This window comes from Phocoena phocoena, chromosome 10 (genome assembly GCF_963924675.1).
Source record: "Phocoena phocoena chromosome 10, mPhoPho1.1, whole genome shotgun sequence".
In the NCBI taxonomy this organism is placed as follows: Eukaryota; Metazoa; Chordata; class Mammalia; order Artiodactyla; family Phocoenidae; genus Phocoena; species Phocoena phocoena.
In genome coordinates, this window is record NC_089228.1 from 72693626 (window position 1) to 72713002 (window position 19377).

At 42.3% G+C, this 19377-nt stretch overlaps 1 protein-coding gene and 1 pseudogene across 1 annotated transcript; both read left to right on the top strand.

Moving 5' to 3' along the window:
- Window positions 1-860: 860 nt before the first annotated feature.
- Window positions 861-4837, top strand: RPL7L1 (ribosomal protein L7 like 1). Its single transcript, XM_065886167.1, has 6 exons — window positions 861-874; window positions 1493-1601; window positions 2285-2448; window positions 3574-3711; window positions 4385-4494; window positions 4629-4837. Exons 1-6 carry the CDS (start codon window positions 861-863, stop codon window positions 4835-4837), a joined length of 744 nt encoding a protein of 247 aa, XP_065742239.1.
- Window positions 4838-13056: 8219 nt separating this feature from the next.
- LOC136129631 (mitotic checkpoint serine/threonine-protein kinase BUB1 beta pseudogene) lies at window positions 13057-17782 on the top strand (annotated as a pseudogene).
- Window positions 17783-19377: the final 1595 nt, after the last annotated feature.

A 19377-nucleotide genomic window follows, 5' to 3' on the forward strand; every position in this document is an offset into this window, starting at 1 on the left:
TTTTAACAAGACCCTCAGGTTACTCCTATGCACATTAATGCTTGAGACGCGCCTGCTCTAGAGGTTTCAGAAAAACACAGGACGGGACTTTTCATTGTTTAATGAAGACCGGGAAAGAAGGAAGCATATGGCAGGTGGTTAAGAACTATATGAGGGAAGGTCCTGACTTGGTAAGTTGGAATTTCTAGTTTTCCGTTCAGCACCAATAATAATTAACAAAGTGTTAACTGCTTACTGCCAGACTTTGTGCTAAACGCTTTATATGGAGTAGCTCATATAACTCGCCTAAAGCTATCGCAAGATCCATCATTATGTCAATTTAATGGGTAAAGGAAACTAAGGGACAGAGGGATTAAAGAACTTGCTCAGGGACCCACTGACGGAGCCAGGCCGACAGAATCAGAGTTGCCTTTTTTCACCGTCCTAAGTAGTCCCTACACAGTGCTACCCACACGTGAGAGCCAAAACCATAGCCCCAGCTCTCCCCACCCAGAGAAGGAAACGTGCAGCCCAGCGAACGGAAATTGGAGGAGCAGCTCCCACCCCCACCGGAAGTCGGTGCATTGTGGGAAGCGTTTCGTTGTTTGTTTACAGTGTGGCCTCCAGCGTTATGAGAGTGCAGCTGGAATAAAAAAGGCTGTGTTTTGAAGATAACACGGCTCTAAAAAGCTTCGAAGCGGTGCGAAGGAAGCTTTGTGCAACTTTTGGCGGGAATCGGGGTTAGCAAAACCTCAGCTGTTCACTGCCGCTAAAACGGCCCGGACCGCCCCTCCGTGGGCTAGAATAGACGTCTCTATGGTAGTTTTTCTCTTCCCCACGCGGTGGGGCTGCGCATGAGCAGTAGCCGCAGAGTTGGAAAGATGGCGGAGGAAGAGTAAGTTTGGGGGGCTGTGAGCCTCTGGCTTGGCGTCTCGAGCATCCGGTACCATCCACAGTGTTTATTTCTCGGTGGCGGAAAATAAGGATAATTGTGGACTGAAGGGAGAGAATAGGAAAGGTTCCAGATTACAGAGGGAGGAGTAAGGAGCCGTAGGGGTTGGGTGGGTGGGTGGGCGGGCGGGCGGAGGGGTCTGCAGTCGAGTTCGGGTTACCTCAAGGGGAGAGGATTGACATTTAGGCAGCGGGGCTGGAGAGTGGGTTACTCCAGCCTGGCTTAAGTGTTACCCCTACAGATGGGTCTGCACCCGTCCCAGCCCCACGGGGCCGAATCTCATCGCTGATGGTGTCTGTAAAGCTGTGGCAGTTAAAGCTCTGTTGACGTATATGAGGACCAGTGGTTAAGGGGTTCATGACTTTTTAAAAGGTTTTGGAGACGAGGGAATGTGAGAGGTCCATTTTGAAGACTGGAGCCAGGAAACCACAGATTTCAGAGGCGCCTCAGTCCTTAGTAATTTGAAGACAGTAATGTTAACCGAAGCCCAGGATATCTTTCGGAAATCCATTGAAGATTTGTTTACTTAATACTATCGTTCGTCTCCATTTTCTGTGTCAGGCCAAGAAAAAAGATCCCTTTGGTTCCAGAAAATCTCCTGAAAAAGAGGAAGGCTTATCAGGCCCTGAAAGCCACCCAGGCAAAGCAGGCGCTTTTGCAAAGGAAGGAGGTAATGGTGGAGAACCAGGTGGAGGGAATTAGAATTTGTATTTGATGAGTTTTATCCAGCATGTGTTGAACTAGATTTGGTACTGACAGTCTCTTCTCCCATCGGTTGGATTATACAAGGTATAGGGTTCTTGTCTTTGCTTAGCAAATATGTATCACTTTCAGCGAACAAAATACTGGCATAAAGTTGTTAAGGAAAAAGTGAATGGAGAGTTCCAGGTTCATACCAAGTGACTTGAGAGACCAAACATGCGTGTGTACCTGAAGGAAAACTTTTTTAATATACCAAACGATTTTTGCTATTTGCTAAATGTTTTTGGAGAAATACGTATTTTGGAGGCCGGTAACAAAAGAAGTGTGAGCTTTATGATGCCTAACATAGTGTTAGGTTCCATAAACACTTACTGGTAAACATTGGCTGACAGCATGTAAATTAATTGGGTTTTTGTTTATTTAGCAGGGACTTTTCCCAATAAGTTCCCAAGTTTTCTCAACAACACCTTCACTTGGGTATTTTGGTTTTCCCACTATATAAGAATAGTGGGGATATAAGAGGATGTTTGTCTGCGCCCCTTTCCAGAACATAGGGGGAAATAAGCTTCATCAGTAGTGACTCATGAATTACTGTTGTGGAAGTAAAGATGACTAGAGGCATAAAATGGTGATGGTTTGCCTTCTCTGTAGCAGAGGAAAGGAAAAGAGATCAAGTTTAAGCGACTAGAATGGTTCCTACATGATTCCTGGCGGCAACTCCGTGACAAGGTGCGACTCAGACGACTAGAAGTGAAACCTCATGGCTTGGAAGTGCCAGATAAACATTCCTTGGCTTTTGTTGTACGCATCGAAAGGTAGGGAACTTGCTGGATTTCATGATGCTGGGGCAAACTATTGGTTCAGCTTTAGGCCCTTTTTAGGGAGATGAGATAGTAGGCCTTAAGCCATTAATGCAAGTTATGCTAGGAATTCAGGGTTGAGCAAAACATAGATTTTGTCTTCAAGATTCGGGAGACTGAGCTTAAGCAAACAGACATGAGAATACACTGACTGCTTTGAGGGTAAAGTGTTGGATGTCGGGACAAGGGGCCCTTGGTGTGGTGTGTCACGGTTTGGGACACTGGGAAGCAGGAACTTGAAGGTGAGACCTACAAACATGAAAGGGTTGGGAGAAGGCTTTCCAGGCACAGATGGAAAAAGTCCTGAAGTGGGGGATCAAGGCATCTTCTAGGAACTGAACCAGGTCGATTGGATGGAGTATATTCAGTGCTGGGGAGAGTACAGAAAGCTTTTTCCACGTTTAGTGATAACTTACCTATTCCTATCAGCACATATAGCTCTGCCTCTGTTTCCCTACCCAGTCACCCAAATCAGTAACCTGTGGGTTTTAAATATGTATGAGTCTCCTACCACTGCCATAATCTCTTTTCCTGGACTATCACATCAGCTTTCTAGCTGGGTTTCCCGGACTCTGGTGTCATGCACTATTTTGCTTTATATGCTCCCTCAGTGATGGACAAACAAATCTGATCATGTCTCCTTTATTTAAAATCTTCCATAGTTTGGTTTTTTCTGGGTTTTTTTTTTTTGGCCCTGCTGCGTGGTTTGTAGGATCTTAGTTCCCCGACCAGGACTGAACCCAGACCCTCAGCAGTGAGAGCTTGGAGTCCTAACCACTGGACCACCAGGGAAGTCCTTAAAATCTTCCATAGCTTTTAATGCTCACAGAAGCAAGCCTGGCTTCCTTAGCTTGATGTGTTCAACCCCACACACACACAAATTCAGGGACCATTTCTGTTCCCTTAGCACCTCAGGTATTGCTCCACATAGCATGGAAATGATCTGTTTACATAGCTGCATACCATTCAGTTGCACTTTGTAAGTCACGGTCTGTGTCCTACCCTCTGGGTGCCCAGTAGTGGCAGACATTTCATGGGTGCTTGCTGGACAGAGCCCAACTTCTCTGGTGTTCATTTCAGGATTAATGGGGTGAGTTTACTGGTGCAGAGGACCATTGCAAGACTTCGCCTGAGTAAGATTTTCAGTGGTGTCTTTATGCAAGTAACTCCTCAAACCATAAAAACGCTTCGTATAGTGGAACCTTATGTGACCTGGGGGTGAGTATGGATTTTTGTGTGAATTCACGTTTGAGAAGGTTGAGAACATTGGGAGGCACAGGGTACTGTCCTCCAGTGCTCATGTTGCTATGTCCAGGGGACATTTTGCTGCGACCACAGTCACCAGGAATCAGCTGCCAGCCTTGAGAGTCTCAGAACACGGGGCGGGTAGAGCGGGGGTTCCCAGAGCAGCTGACAATGGCCTGAACAGGGCTGTGGCAGGGCTTGCTCAGCTGTAGGCTAAGGCTGAGTAAGACGAGTAGAGGACAGATTAATTCTTGGAATCTTGAAGCAGGGCTAGGTAGTAGTATTCCTTCAAACAGTAAAACCCAAAAAAGCCTTGGATTTCATTTCAAACTCTTGAATAGGGTCACTTAAGGCCAAAGTCCTAGACAGTAAGCCAGGACATATTTTGCCTGGAAAATAAATACCTTTATTTGGTGAGCATTTGTATGCATAAATTTTAATTTCTAATTACGTAAGGCTGCTTGGGTTTTTCACCTCCTTCAGGTGAATTTCCGAGCATCCCAGCTGCAGCATGTTGCAGGACACATTGAGGAGGGGGCTTGGTAGAATCCTTAGCCAGGATGCTGGACTGTGTGGCCAGTTAATACAGTGTACCTGGTGGCCGTGGGGAGGTGGCTGAGGTGGTATTTTACTCTGCCACACATAGATTTCCAAATTTGAAGTCAGTTCGGGAACTCATCTTGAAACGTGGACAAGCCAAGGTCAAGAATAAAATCATCCCTTTGACAGACAACACAGTGATTGAGGAGCACCTGGGTAAGTGAACACCTTAGGAGTCGGAGCAGAAAGTCCCAAGAACCTGCCAGAGTGCTGAGCTCTGGCATATAAGAGCCTCACTGTGTGTGCTGGGAAAATGTTGAATAAAGGAATCTGAACCTTATGTTTCTTAGGGAAGTTTGGTGTCATTTGCTTGGAAGACCTCATTCACGAAATTGCCTTTCCGGGGAAGAATTTTCAGGTGATCTCAGGGTTCTTGCGCCCTTTCCAACTCTCAGTAGCCCGTCACGCTACCAAGAATAGAGTGGGCTTCCTCAAGGAAGTGGGCTCACCTGGCTATCGAGGTGAACGCATCAATCAGCTCATCCGGCAGCTGAACTAAACCCAGGTAAGGCAGGGCTGAAAACTGCCCTTGGGCTGACTTTGGATGGGATATGCCTTGCCTCTTAAAAGATCTTTTTGCATTTACGAATGTATGAGAACTCAGGGTAGGGGAGCTGGTATTCCCAAGTCTAATGGATGGAGATACTTGGAACAGTGAATGCCTGGTTAGGGCATGGGGTTTCGTGTACCCCAAGAGTTACAGGATAGAAAACACTGACTAACCAAAAAACCTTCTGTGTTGCTGTGGTCATTCAGCTGGAGGTGGAGAGAGAATAATACTGAGAACTAATTTCAAAAAGGACCTGAAGATCTAAATCATCACTTGTTGAAGGAATGTTAATTCTTTGAAATTGCTCTTTATTGTGATTACTCTTAGGTGCCACGTTGCATTTGAATTAATGAAGTTGTGTTTTTCTTCCTCAGCATATCTGAAAGCACAGTGCATTGGAAGCATGTGTTTTTGTTTTATGGAATTGTTACCCAGTATCTTCAAGCAAGATTATTTTCTGCTGTATCTTCAGAAACTGGAGGGGAAGGGTCAGGGAAAAGATGGTGTTCAGGGCAGGCACTTTTCATCCCACGTCAGTTCCAAGAAAAAGTTCCTGTGTGTTTTCTGCAAAGACCGCCGTCCACCTCTGAAACCAGCAAAGGATTTGTGCCATGAAGGAGGGAGTCCTGTTTTATCACACCTATCCTGGGATTTAATGTTGGTGAACGAACAAATACCCACATATGAATACAAGACAGCAGTGGACCAGGCCCAGGGGCATATTGAACCTGGGGTATCCAAGGGCCTTGTTTTAGAAAGAACTTGAAATACAATTAGAAAGAAGCGCAGAAAAACAATGCCCTGTTGTCTGCTGTGAGTCTGTGTTCTAACTTCCATGACGGCTTAGTGAGCTCTCCGACTGGCTGGCTCTGGCAGCTTACTTATTATCATCTTTCCAGCTGGCTTAGTGCTTTTCTCTAGCTCAGGATTTTAACCGACTCTTGGATCTATGCGAAGGGAAGGACCCTTTCCCCAGGAAAACATGCATACACCCCACAGTTTTTTTCTTGGAAGTTTAGGGTGTTGGTAGATCTTTCTCAGGGACCCAGGCACCTCATGTGAAGAAGTCCTGCACTACCAGGATTGGTCACATGGGCTCTGACCTTGCTAGTGTCCTCTGGTTCTGTGCCCTGTGGAAGACCAAGGCTTACCAAGGTGGCTTTTTTCCCTTCAAGCCAGTGGGTGTTTCCTATTAAGAACATGGTGGTAGATTGCTGAGCCCCTGTGCCTTTAATCAGTCGATCTAAAAAAGAAACAGAAAATTTTATTCGAGCCAAATTTGAGGATTATAACCCAGGAGGAGCATCTCACAAAGCCCTGAGAACTGTTCTGCCCATTAGAAGTCAAGACACAGTTGTATAAGCTTTTTGAGACAGAGGAGGGTTGTATATCAAATGACATATAATTGACAATTTACATAATCCAGACCTGAGCACCATGTGACCCCTTATCAAGTAGGAATTTTACCCTTAAGGAATTATTGTCTTAAGAGAACGTTTCTCTTTAAGGTTGAGTGGAAATTTCTGCTGATGGGGAAGGTTTGGTCAATGCATAACGCAGATAACACAGTGCACAGTGGTGGGAGAGAGGAGGCCAAAGGGCACAGATTTTGTGTTTAAATTTTTCTTGTCTTGCCATAAAATACGTATCTTACAGTTTGCCCCTGTTGATCATTAATCTTTTGACAGAAAGCATTAGGTGACCAAATGTTTGGTCCCTCAAAGCTAGGGGGCTGCTTGCCTGCCTCAGTGTCCATCATGTCCCTTGATGCCGGGCCCTAGTAGCCTGGTTCTCTCTTTTAGAGGGTTATACTGGCAGAATATTTGTCAAGGATTGACAGCCAATTCCAAGTTGTCCAAAAAGGTACTTAAGCCAGTTTTCCTAGCATGTACATTGTGTATGTCCATAATTTTATAGAAAACTATAGATGTGACCTATAGTTCCAAGTCATTCAAACATCATTATCTTAGTAGGAGCAAATGACACAGTGTGAAAGGCAGGAAACTATCACCTTGTAAGTTCCACAAACTCATTTAAATTGGTAGGAGGAGGAACAATGTTATTAGCAAAAGTTCAAGCCAAAATTCTGGACCAAACCATTTTCGTAGTATCAATATTTCAGAGCAAAAGTTTGACTCTTCATGGGTCATGAGGTGAATTAAATATCACGGCCAAATGGTAGTACCATTGGAAAACTGATAGAAACCAGTGTGCCTGCACTAAAGGCAGACTGACAGCTTGGCAGGAACTATTTCCAAGGCTGCCTGTAAGTAAGTGACCAAGGGAAACCAATTGTGAATCTCCCTGCTGGGGAGAGCCAAGGTGATAAACTTGTTCCATAAATCCACTGGTTCCCGTTAGGAGCTACCTGATATTCAACATCTAATATAAAGGATTATTTATGGCCAGAACAGGCAGCATTAATTAGCTGGGTAAAAGGGGTCTCACTGGGCTTCCCTGGTGATGCAATGGTTAAGAATCTGCCTGCCAGGGCTTCTCTGGTGGAGCAGTGGTTAAGAATCTGCCTGCCAATGCAGGGGACTCGGGTTCGAGCCCTGGTCCAGGAAGATCCCACATGCCGTGGAGCAACTAAGCCCATGCACCACCGCGCGTAGCAACGAAGACCCAACACAGCCAAAAATAAATAAGTAAATTTATTTAAAAAAACAAAAGCGAGCTTCAGTTCATTCAGGAGAGGCCTGATATGTTCCCTTCCAACATGGCTGCAAGGAGTCTTTTTTTTTTTTTTTTTTTTTTTGGCTGTACGTGGGCCTCTCACTTTTGTGGCCTCTCCCGTTGCGGAGCACAGGCTCCCGACGCGCAGGCTCAGCGGCCATGGTTCACGGGCCCAGCCGCTCCGCGGCATGTGGGATCCCCCCGGACCAGGGCACGAACCCGTGTCCCCTGCATCGGCAGGCGGACTCTCAACCACTGCGCCACCAGGGAAGCCCAAGGAGTCCTTTATCGGATGTCCTTTCCAATATGAATAATGTCCTGGTTGCAGGTCATGGTGGATCTGATCTTCATCCAAAGTTAGAGTACTATGATAGCCTTCAGAAACAGTGTCCTTTTAATTAAACTTTGCAAGGAGCTGAGAAGTGAGTCTTAGCCAGTAAATGCCTGAATTAACAAAACTAGAATATTCACTGAAACATAATCTTATTCTTTCTAAAGTTAACCTCATTTCTACTAAATATCTGGTTAACTGACCATATAGCTAGCTACAAATGACAAAAGACTTTAAGAGTCAAGGTTAAAGAACTTGATTACAATGCAATTGAAAAGAAACTTGGTTACTGCTGTGACATACACTAAAATTATGACTGATATCACTTACGAGGACATACCAGAATTTTGGGAGTTCCACTTAATTTCTAGAATGTATATATTAATAATGTTTACACATATGACATAAACTAAAGTTTTATCATCATCTATTTAACTGCTCCCCATTTAACATACCAGGTAAGCCTAATTAGTTTAATATTCCTCTCTCTGAGATGGAGAGAAAACAAATATTTTGAGGTGCTCCAGGGACCCTCTGGAAAACCTCAAAGTTAGAGGTCAAATGACCTTCATTTAGTATTTGATCTTTGGAAAGTTTGTCAAAAATATCAAAAAGTTGTGGGCTTCCCTGGTGGCGCAGTGGTTGAGAGTCCGCCTGCCGATGCTGGGGACACGGGTTCGTGCCCCGGTCCGGGAGGATCCCACATGCCTCGGAGCGGCTAGGCCCGTGAGCCATGGCCGCTGAGCCTGCGCGTCCGGAGCCTGTACTCCGCAACGGGAGAGGCCACAACAGTGAGAGGCCCGCGTACCGCAAAAAAAAAAAAATATCAAAAAGTTTTAAAACACTTGGTCAAATAGAATCACAGGTCACTGAAACAATACCAATTCACTTAACCAGCAAGACGATAAAAGTTCTCAATAGCAGGGAATTTCCTGGTGGTTCAGTGGTTAAGACTTGGTGCGCACACTGCCAGGGCCCCAGGTTCGATCCCTGGTCGGGGAACTAAAATCCCATGAGCCAAAATCATGGCCAAAAAAATTAAAAACTTAAAAAAAATATCTCAATGGCAAATACAGATCACTTAAACACAAAGAAACTCACAATCTATTACCAAAATCAGTTCAATATTTTAAGAAAACTTTGTCCTCTTAGAGGACCAAATTCAGGTTTTATACTACTTTACCTTTAAAACATTTCCTTGGGCTTCCCTGGTGGCGCAGTGGTTGAGAATCCGCCTGCCAATGCAGGGGACACAGGTTCGTGCCCCGGTCCGGGAAGATCCCACGTGCCGCGGAGCGGCTGGGCCCGTGAGCCATGGCCGCTGAGCCTGCACGTCCGGAGCCTGTGCTCCGCAACGGGAGAGGCCACAACAGTGAGAGGCCCGCGTACCGCAAAAAAAAAAAACAAAAAACATTTCCTTAATTAAGTTCAATCTTATCTCAGCCAATTTTGACCATGCACAAAACTCTCAGTGTTCTTTTTCCACAAACTTTCCACAACTTTCTGTATCTATTCAGAAACAACCAGCTCTAGGACAAAACCTTTTTTCCTTTAACAACATGCATTTTCAATCCTCATACCTTCTTTGCTGAAAACACACATCCTACTTCCTTGCATACTGAAATGTTTCCCTTATAATTCTTAACCTTAAAACCTTAATTTTTCTCTGGAATTCCCTGGTGGTCCAGTGGTTAGGACTCCGAGCTTCCACTGCAGGCGGCACGAGTTCGATCCCTGGTCAGGGAACTAGATCCTGCATGCCACACATGGCACAGCCAAAAAATAAAAATAAAAATGCTGTTTGTCACATCAGCATTTCCTGATTGACGAACTTATGCTTATGCTTTAGTTTTCCTCTTCTAAGAACTTAGACCTCCCCAGCAATTAATGTTCCAGAATTTTATCCTGTTTGAAATGACCCAGATAGTGAATGAATTCTCATAATTTACCTTGGTTTAGTTTCAAGTTACCAAAATCTGCAGATACTAACCTTTTTTTTCTGGCTGCACCATGTGGCTTGCTGGATCTTAGTTCCCTGACCAGGGATTGAACCTGGGCCTCCGGCAGTGAAAGCAGAGAGTCCTAACCACTGGACCACCAGGGAATTCCCTGGTTCGACTTCTTTTAGGTGGCTCAGTTTCTCCCAATTACAGCCTAAAACCATCTCGGATGCTCGGAACACTAGGTGATCAGCCTCTGTCACGCCGCCTGGATGAGCAGTACTTACTTAATGACTGTAATGGGGTTTCCCTATGGGACTGCTACACATCATGAAAATTGATCCTCAGACACTTCCCAAAGATCCTCAGTCATCTGAGGATGGCTTGTGGCTGGAAGGAGCAAAATGTCCCTTTATTCTTTGGCGCTGAATAATTCAGTCTCTGATTTCACTAGCAAAAGTTTTGTTCAACCTTTTTTTTTTTTTTAATTCAAATTTAACAAAACCCCAGCCACATGTTTCCCTGGGCCTCTTGCCCAGACGCCCTAGGAAATGCACCGGTGCCCCTTAAGACTCTAAGTCTTAAGTGAAAACCAGCTCAAATAAAATTTTTAGGATCAACACCCAAACAATGAGATCCAAGTATCAGGAGAACCCACCAAAAACACCTGGGGAGTGCTGAGAAGCAGGTGGGGCTCAATGGGCCCATGCTGGCACCAAGCACTGTTTCTGCATAGACTCCCGGTGGCCTCTGGCAGGAGTCTCTGATATCCTGCTGACTATACCAAGCATATGTCGATGAAAAATTTTAATCAGTCGATCTAAAAAAGAAATGGAAAATTTTATTCGAGCCAAATTTGAGGATTATAACCCAGGAAGAGCATCTCACAAAGCCCTGAGAATTGTTCCACCCATTAGAAGTCAAGATACAGTTATATAAGCTTTTTGAGACAGAGGAGGGCTGTACATCAAATGACATATAATTGACAATTTACATAATCCAGACCTGAGCACCATGTGACCCCTTATCAAGAAGGAATGTTACCTTTAAGGAACTGTCTTAGGAGAATGTTGCTCTTTACGGTTGAGTAGAAATTTCCGCCGATGGTAAAGGTTTGGTCAATGCATAATGCAAGATACACAATGCACAGTGGTGGGAGAGAGGAGGCCAAAAGGCAGAGAAGATTTTTTGTTTAAATTTTTCTTCTCTTTCCATAAAATATGAATTTTATTTCACAGTTAACTGGCTCAAGAGTGAACCTGCCAGGATGAGATGTTATAGATGTTACTCTTATACTGTAAAGCATTGTGAAGTCAGATTACTTTAAAATGATGTATCAAAAAGTCACGGGAAAAGAGCAGTTGAGTGTGGAAGCCCCAGGGTTTATATCCCAGATCTGTCGTATACTAAATATGGAAATGTTTCCACTCTTGCCTATAAAATGGGGCTAATATAGTCTAGCCTGTCTGCCTCCCATGGTTAAGAGTATTAAGCAAAACAACAGTTTTTAACTTAGAAATCTATGTAAAGGAAGTTTTAAAAATTATGCGCTTCTGTATTGTGTACCATGTTAGATACCATTCCCTGAACAAGTTATGGGACTATCCTTTTTTCTGGGGAAAATTAGTCCTATTAGTGTGTGCTAATGTGGGATCACGACAGTCAACATAAATACCTGATATGTTCTAGGTGTAGGGAGAACAAAAGACCTAGTTTCAGGAAACTATAGTAGGTGCAGTGAGTCATGCGGCTGATTTTAAAAGACTGACTTTACAAGGTAGTTAAAGCTTTTCCTTGGCTCTAGAGCCTCTAGCCCCTTGCCTGACCCAGCTGGTTCTTAGAGCCTAAGGTTCTAGGGGTTGTTGTTGACTGGCTCTTTTTTATGCTTTGAGATTTCATTCGTTGTCATTCTGGGGCCAAGTTCTTTCATCAAGCCTTTTTTTTCACTGCCTATCTGGAGAATGGCTGTCTGAAATAAAAATGCCACTTGGATCCCAAATTCACTTCCACAACCACCAGAATAAGCTGAATCGGGAGATAAACACTAACTTCTACACTCCTAAGAAATTGTTCCCAGTTGGTCAGAACCGTTTAGTGTGTCCCAAGTAGCATTTTAAAAATAAAAACACATCTATGCACTGCAAGTAGTGAAGTATGAGATTTTGTTTCAATTACACATAAGGACTGAAACAGGATTACATTTTTTTTTTTTTTTTTAATTGAGGCTCACTGTCTAGAGATACAAATACAAAACAACCACAGTGGGGCTTCCCTGATGGCGCAGTGGTTAAGAATCCACCTGCCAATGCAGGGGAAACAGGTTCGAGCCCTTGCCTGGGAAGATCCCACATACCGTGGAGCAACTAAGCCCGTGCACCACGACTACTGAGCCTATGCTCTAGAGACCGCAAGCCACAACTACTGAGCCCACGTGCCACACCTACTGAAGCCCTCGTGCCTACAGCCCGTGCTCTGCAACAAGAGAAGCCACTGCAATGCGAAGCCCGCGCAAGGCAACAAAGAGTAGCCCCTGCTCACCGCAACTAGAGAAAGCCCACGCGCAGAAATGAAGACCCAATGCAGCCAAAAATAATAAATAAATTAATTAAAAACAACAACCACCACCACAGTGATGCTCCCAGGAGGCTTAAGTCCAGCTGATAGGTGGTGGTGAATGCACAAAAGAGAAACAGCAGTGGCCAGTATCCAGGGTCCTAGTCTATGCAGGACACAGTCACACCCTCCAGATCTCAGAGTTATATCGACTGAAAGATGCACAACCTAAAAGTTGAGAATTATGTTTTATTTGGTGGACTTTCTGAGCACTCAAGCCTGGGAGGCAGCTTCTCAAGATAGTTCTGAGAGGCCGCTCCAAAGAGGTAAGGGAGCAGCCTTTACAGGATATACAGGAGCTCTGCAGAAAAAACCAGGTAGTCAGAACATCAAAAGATGACTGTTAACTAAAGAAAACCAAACATCTCAAGTCAACGAATTTAACACTTTTCTATGTATGAGAAGATGTAAGAGTCTGAGCTTATTGAAATCATTTCTTTGCTATGTACCTTAGCTGTCCAGGGCCAGTATCCTGTTCTTTCCCTTCCTGAGTCCCCTCAGGGTGCGCCCTCCGGGTGGCTGCGGGCTTGGCAGTGGCAGCGCATTTGTCTCTCCTTGAGTCCCCTCAGGGCTCACCGTCAGGGGCGTTTGTAGTGGCTGATGGCGTGATGGCTGCAGCATCCTTTGTTGATATGGCAGGCAACATTTTTCACCCACAGTGCTTCCCCTTAGTAATAAAATTCGACCAACATTTGGGAGACATTTCATGACCAATTTTGTCCCATGGTGCTAGGAAGGCTCATTCCTAGATCAGGCAAAGATTCTGTTGATAGCCTACTCAATGTGTTAACTCTTTTTGGATTAGGCCCTGTTAATAATGTAAAATCCTCTGGATCACCTGTCTTACTAGTCTATTATGATCCAGGAAATGTTTTCCCTTGTTGCTTCTTCTCATATCTAGAATCACACTGTTACAATTATTGATCTATTTCCTCAAGATGTTTAGCCATCATTAATTTTGTTGGAGACCTGGTTACACATTGGGTAATGCAAGAGACAATCTTATGAACTAGATGGGATAAGTAATAAAGCTAGTAACATTAATAAGGTCATAGTACAGCAGAGAGAAACACAAAGCATAAACAATCTGGAAACAAAGAGAACAAATTAAAACAATGATTAGTATAACTAGTTGTAATTTGGTTGTAATAAACCATCAACTCCACAGGAGACCCAGCTGGAGAAGCCAAATTCTGTATGGACTAGGTAGAGTGAAGAAGATAAATGTTTCAGCTTTGTTTGTAAAGGTATACTTTATCAACTTTTTGTAGGTCATAGCATAAGAGGAAAGGTTTTTCTAGAAAACAAAGATTAAAAGCCAGGATATTACAGAAAAAGTCATAAAATTATAAATCATGTTTATCAGTTCATTCAGTCCCATGTAATTAATTTCTGATGATCTGAAGTGTTCAGGTTTTCCATTAGAGTTTTGCAATTTGTTACCTAGTTCAGTGGTATGATCCAAAAGTTAATCAGAAACTTATATTTGTCAGAAATCCTTTTTATGAATTTTCTTGAATATTTTCATTTTATAAAAGCTTCAGAGTAAAACAACGATTGTCTATAAATGACAAGACTTAAATGGCATGGTTAAAGATCTGATTACAAGGCAACTGGCAAGAAACTTGGATATTTCTATGACATGTGACATTTTAAGATAATAACTAGAATTATGACTGATAACACTATACCAGAGCATATCAGAATTTTAGGAATTTCACATAAATTTTGGAATATCTATAACATTTATCCATACCATATAACTAAGGCTCATCTCCAATCATTTGACAATGTTTCTCAAGTAATTTAACATACCAAATAGGCCTAATTAGTTTAATAATCCTCTCTAAGATGTCTTAGGGTTCCTTTGAAGCATCCCAGAGTTAACCAGAGGTCAAAAGAACTTTTGTTAGAATTTGATATTTGGGATATTTGTCAGAAATATTAACACTTGGTCAAATAGGATCACAGGTCACTGTGAAACAATACTCACTTAACCAAAGTGACAAAAAAAAAAAAAAAGATCACTTAAAGGCAAAAAAGCTCACAAAATCTGCTACCAAAAGCAGTATTTCAAGAAAACTTTATTCTCTTAAAAGAGAGAACCAAATCCAGTCTTGCACCAGTCTACTTTTAATAACAAAATCCATTTACGAAATTAAATTGAATCTAATATAAGCCTGACCATGTATAAAACTCCTTTTTCAGGGCTCTCTTTTTACAAATCTTCTACAAGTTTCTGTATTCATATTAATTTGTCCCTTATTTTTTTTAATACAGAAATAACCAGCTCTAGGACAAAATCATTCTTTCCCCTTAACAAACTGTACTTCCATTCCTCATACCTTTTTTTTTTTTTCTCATACCTTCTTTTGCTGAAAACACACATCCTACTTTCCTTGCATACTGAAATATTTCCCTTATTATCTTTAGTAGTTCTAATTACATACTACAATTTTAACTGTTAAAAACCTTAATCTCTGGGCTTCCCTGGTGGCACAGTGGTTGAGAGTCCGCCTGCCGATGCGGGGGACACGGGTTCGTGCCCCGGTCCAGGAAGATCCCACATGCCACGGAGTGGCTGGGCCCGTAAGCCATGGCCGCTGAGCCTGAGCGTCTGGAGCCTGTGCTCCGCAACGGGAGAGGCCACGACAGTGAGAGGCCCGCGTACCGCAAAAAAAGAAACATAAAAAAACTTAATCTCTAGCACAAACCAACAAGCAGCAAGTAATTATAAGCTGTTTGTCATACCAGCATTCCCTGATTGGAGTATCCCATAACCTCTAGAAACATATAAAATAATTTCTTTCCTCAATGTGGTACAAGGTATGTTTGTAATAAACCCAGACATCTTTAGTTTTTCCTTTCCTAAGAAGAATAAAGTGATTAACTTTAGACCTGTTTAGCAATTAATGTTTCAGCATTTTATCTCATTTGAAACGACCTGGATATTCAATAAATTCCCATCATTTAACTTAACTTAGCAAAACTCAAGTTACCAAAAATCTAGAGAAACTATTTTAGACAGACATACCCAAGATATAATTATTTCTAAAAGAGTTCACCTGAAAACTCCTATCTCATTTACCTTCATTTTATAACTTATGAAAATATTATCCTACACGTTAATTTGTTGCTGTTGTTGCTGTTGACAAAGTCTGTAACAGAAATAACATGAATGCAGGGCTTCCCTGGTGGCACAGTGGTTAAGAATCCACCTGCCAATGCAGAGGACACGGGTTCAAGTCCTGGTCCGGGAAGATCCCACATGCCGTGGAGCAACTAAGCCCGTGCGCCACAACTACTGAGCCTGCACTCTAGAGCCCATGAGCCACAACTACTAAGCCTGTGCTCTAGAGCCCACGAGCCACAACTACCAAACACCGTGTGCCTAGAGCCCGTGCTCCACAACAAGAGAAGCCACCACAATGAGAAGCCTGCACACCACCAAGAAGAGTAGCCCCCCACTCACCGCAACTAGAGAAGGCCCGCACACAGCAACGAAGACCCAACACAGCCAAAAAAAAGACATGAATGTATTAACCTTTAGTAAACCTAGGTACAATACAGTAAGACATGTCTATATTAATTAAGTCAGTGAGCTTAAGCTAGCTTTAATACCAGATGTTATACTATATATAAAACAGTTAACCAACAAGGACCTACTGTATGGCACAGAGAACTATACTCAATATTTTCTTTTCCTTTATAGGAAAAGAATCTGAAAAAGAAAAAAAGTATATATATAAAACTGAACCACTTTGCTGTACACCTGACACTATACATTGTAAATCAACTATACATCAATAAAAACATATTTTTAAACACAAAATGTTAATTTAATATTGAATATTTCTTAGATCACATAAACCTGAAATTCATTCCGACCACTTTCTTTTATATTTAGAAATATTTAGTTTGTAACACCTTACTTTTAAGTCAATTATACAGAGCTCTTTTTAAATTTTAATTTTGATATTTCTAGAGGTACATACTTCTCATAATAATATCTCATAATAATGTACACACAGACACATAAACAGACAAAACTAGAGATCTCATAGCTTCACTTTAAAACTTAGTTATTGGGAGGAACTGGCGCAGAAGGGGAGAGGCAGCATGTGGAAAGGAGGGCCTCTGGAGTGTGGAGTTCAGCAGTTTGGGGCCCAATTATTGAAGACAGCTGTGAAGCCACACACTCCTCTGGGTTCTCCGGATCTTCTGCCTCAGTTACAAGCACCTCCTCCATCAAATGTCTTCAAATTCCTGAGAAACTGGAGCTCACTAGTGAGACTACAGACAGCCCTACTCAGTCACCCTGGTGTTCACAGTACCACAGACAACTGCTAAAATCCCAACCAGAGCTGAGTACCTCTGCAGAGTTTTTCGTAGAAGATAGACCAATGCCTAATTTGGAAATAGAGAAGGAAACTGAATTAGATAATGAGGATTACTGCATTAACAAGAATACCTGTTATGTGAAGACCATAAATTATTCTGGGTGACGCCAAGAAACTCTGCAGAGTTAACCATAATAAAGGTATCTTCTCAACCTGTCCCATGGGACTTTTATATCAACTTCAAGTTAAAGGAACGTTTAAATAAGGAGTGTGATAATTTGTGTCGCTGGTATCAATACCAAGATGGCTGTATCGTTTGGCACCAATATATAAACTGCTTCACCCTTCAGGATCTTCTTCAATACAGTGAATTTATTACCCATGAAATGACAGTGTTGATTATTTATAACCTCTTGACAATGGTGGAGAAACTACACAAAGCAGAAATAGTCCACGGTGACTTGAGTCCAAGGAGTCTGATTCTTAGAAACAGAATCCACGATCCCTATGATTGTAATAAGAACAATCGCGCTTTGAAGATGGTGGACTTTTCCTACAGTGTTGACCTTAGGGCACAGCTAGGCGTTTTTAACCTCAGCGGATTTCAGACTGTACAGATCCTGGAAGGGCAAAAGATCCTGGCTAACTGTTCTTCTCCCTATCTGTTTGGTATAGCAGATTTAGCACATTTACTATTGTTCAAGGAACACCTGCAGGTCTTCTGGGATGGGTCCCCTCTGGAAGCTTAGCCAAAATATTTCTAAGCTAAAAGGCGGTGAACTGTGGAATAAATTCTTTGTGCGGATTCTGAATGCCAGGGATGAGTCCAGTGTCTGTTCTGCGGGAACTTGCGGCAGAAATGAATAGGGTGTTTGACACCACATTCCAAAGTCACCTGAACAAAGCTTTATGGAAGGTAGGGAAGTTAATCAGTCCTGGGGCTTTCCTCTTCCAGCAAGATAGGCAGTCAAGTTTCTCGCAGATTCCTGCCTAAAACCAATGGTTGTACTGTGGAACGCTGGACCTGTATATGCTATGATTTAATATAGGTACACTACTAACACTTTTCTACTTTCTGATAGAAGTATATTTCTAGGTAACTGGCATTTTCTACGCAACAAGGTACCTCCTCTTGGCCTTGTCTAACAAAGAACTGTTTTATTCTAAATGGATTCCGTATTAATGGGTGCCTGTTGTCATTTTTTTAAACATCTTTATTGGAGTATAATTGCTTTACAATGGTGTGTTAGTTTCTGCTGTATAACAAAGTGAATCAGCTATACATACACATACATCCCCATATCTCCTCCCTCTTGCATCTCCCTCCCACTCTCCCTATCCCACCCCTCTAGGTGAACACAACCTTGTTGTCATTTAACGCATATTTCTCAACGTTTTCCCTGTGCTTTTCCCGTTTGTAATTTGTGACCTGTACCCTTAAGATCACTATGTATTTTGTAAAGAATAAAATAGTATTTGTTAAAAAAAAAACTTAGTTATTGTGAGTTCCCTGACGGTCCAGTGGTTTAAGACTCCAAGCTTCCACTGCAAGGGACGCGGGTTTGATCCCTGGTTGGAGAATTAAGATCCCACATGCTGTGTGGGACAGCCAAAAAAAAAAACTTAAGTTATGAATCACTTATTACAATATAAACTTACTAGTTTATAAATAACACTTGGAATGAATTAAATTTGCTTGCTCAGATGACTAAGCCTTTACTATTTATGAAAAAGACTTAAGATTTGTATTTGTCCTTGATAAAACTTTGAGGCTATGAATTAGATTTTGGCTGAGGGAGACTTTCCAGCTGTTTGAGTTTAAAAAGGCCACTTTTTCCTTTTTTTCTTCCTTAGTTTCAGGTTCTTTCTGATTGAGTTAATTAGGCTCAGTCTCAGGTTTCTGTGGGCTGTATTTACATTTCTGTTGTCAAGATTTGCAAGACAGGGACTCCCCTGGTGGTCCAGTGGGCACCAAGGAATTCAGGCGCTTTTGTCAATCTTTCAAGTTGATTAATTGGCCTGTTGCCCCAAGTAATTGTTGGTCAAGTATCTCAGTGTAATTTTTTCCAGCCCTTTAAATATATATTTTTAAACTGGGGTAAATAGAGCAGACTTGTTTGGGGCCCTTTAATGTTGGGAACCAATAGTGCGTCCCTTTGGCCCATCCAACTTTAGGTAGTTTTGTATCAAACCTTTAATTTAATCCCATTAACATCTGTTTTATTTATTCCATTTTTAAGTAACCACCTTAAAATTTCCAACTTGTTGGGAAAAAGTCCCTAGACTTTCCCGTCACTTTTTTCTTGTTTTCCTGTTAATCAACCTAATTAAAATTAATTATTCTGTTTTTATTGTTATCCATAAGACCCACTGAGGGGAAGGAGAGACCACAATAAGGCTTCCCAAACCATTTTTTAGGGGGTGGGGGGTTGTTTTAAACTAAGGGAGTTTTTAGGTTAACCATTACACATATTTTTCCCACTTTTTTTTCCTCGTAGGTACTAATAAAACAGCTAGTTATAATGAGAGCTCCCTAAAACTTTACCAATTCAGAGTTTTCCCAATTTAAAAGCTCCATCATCTGGCCAT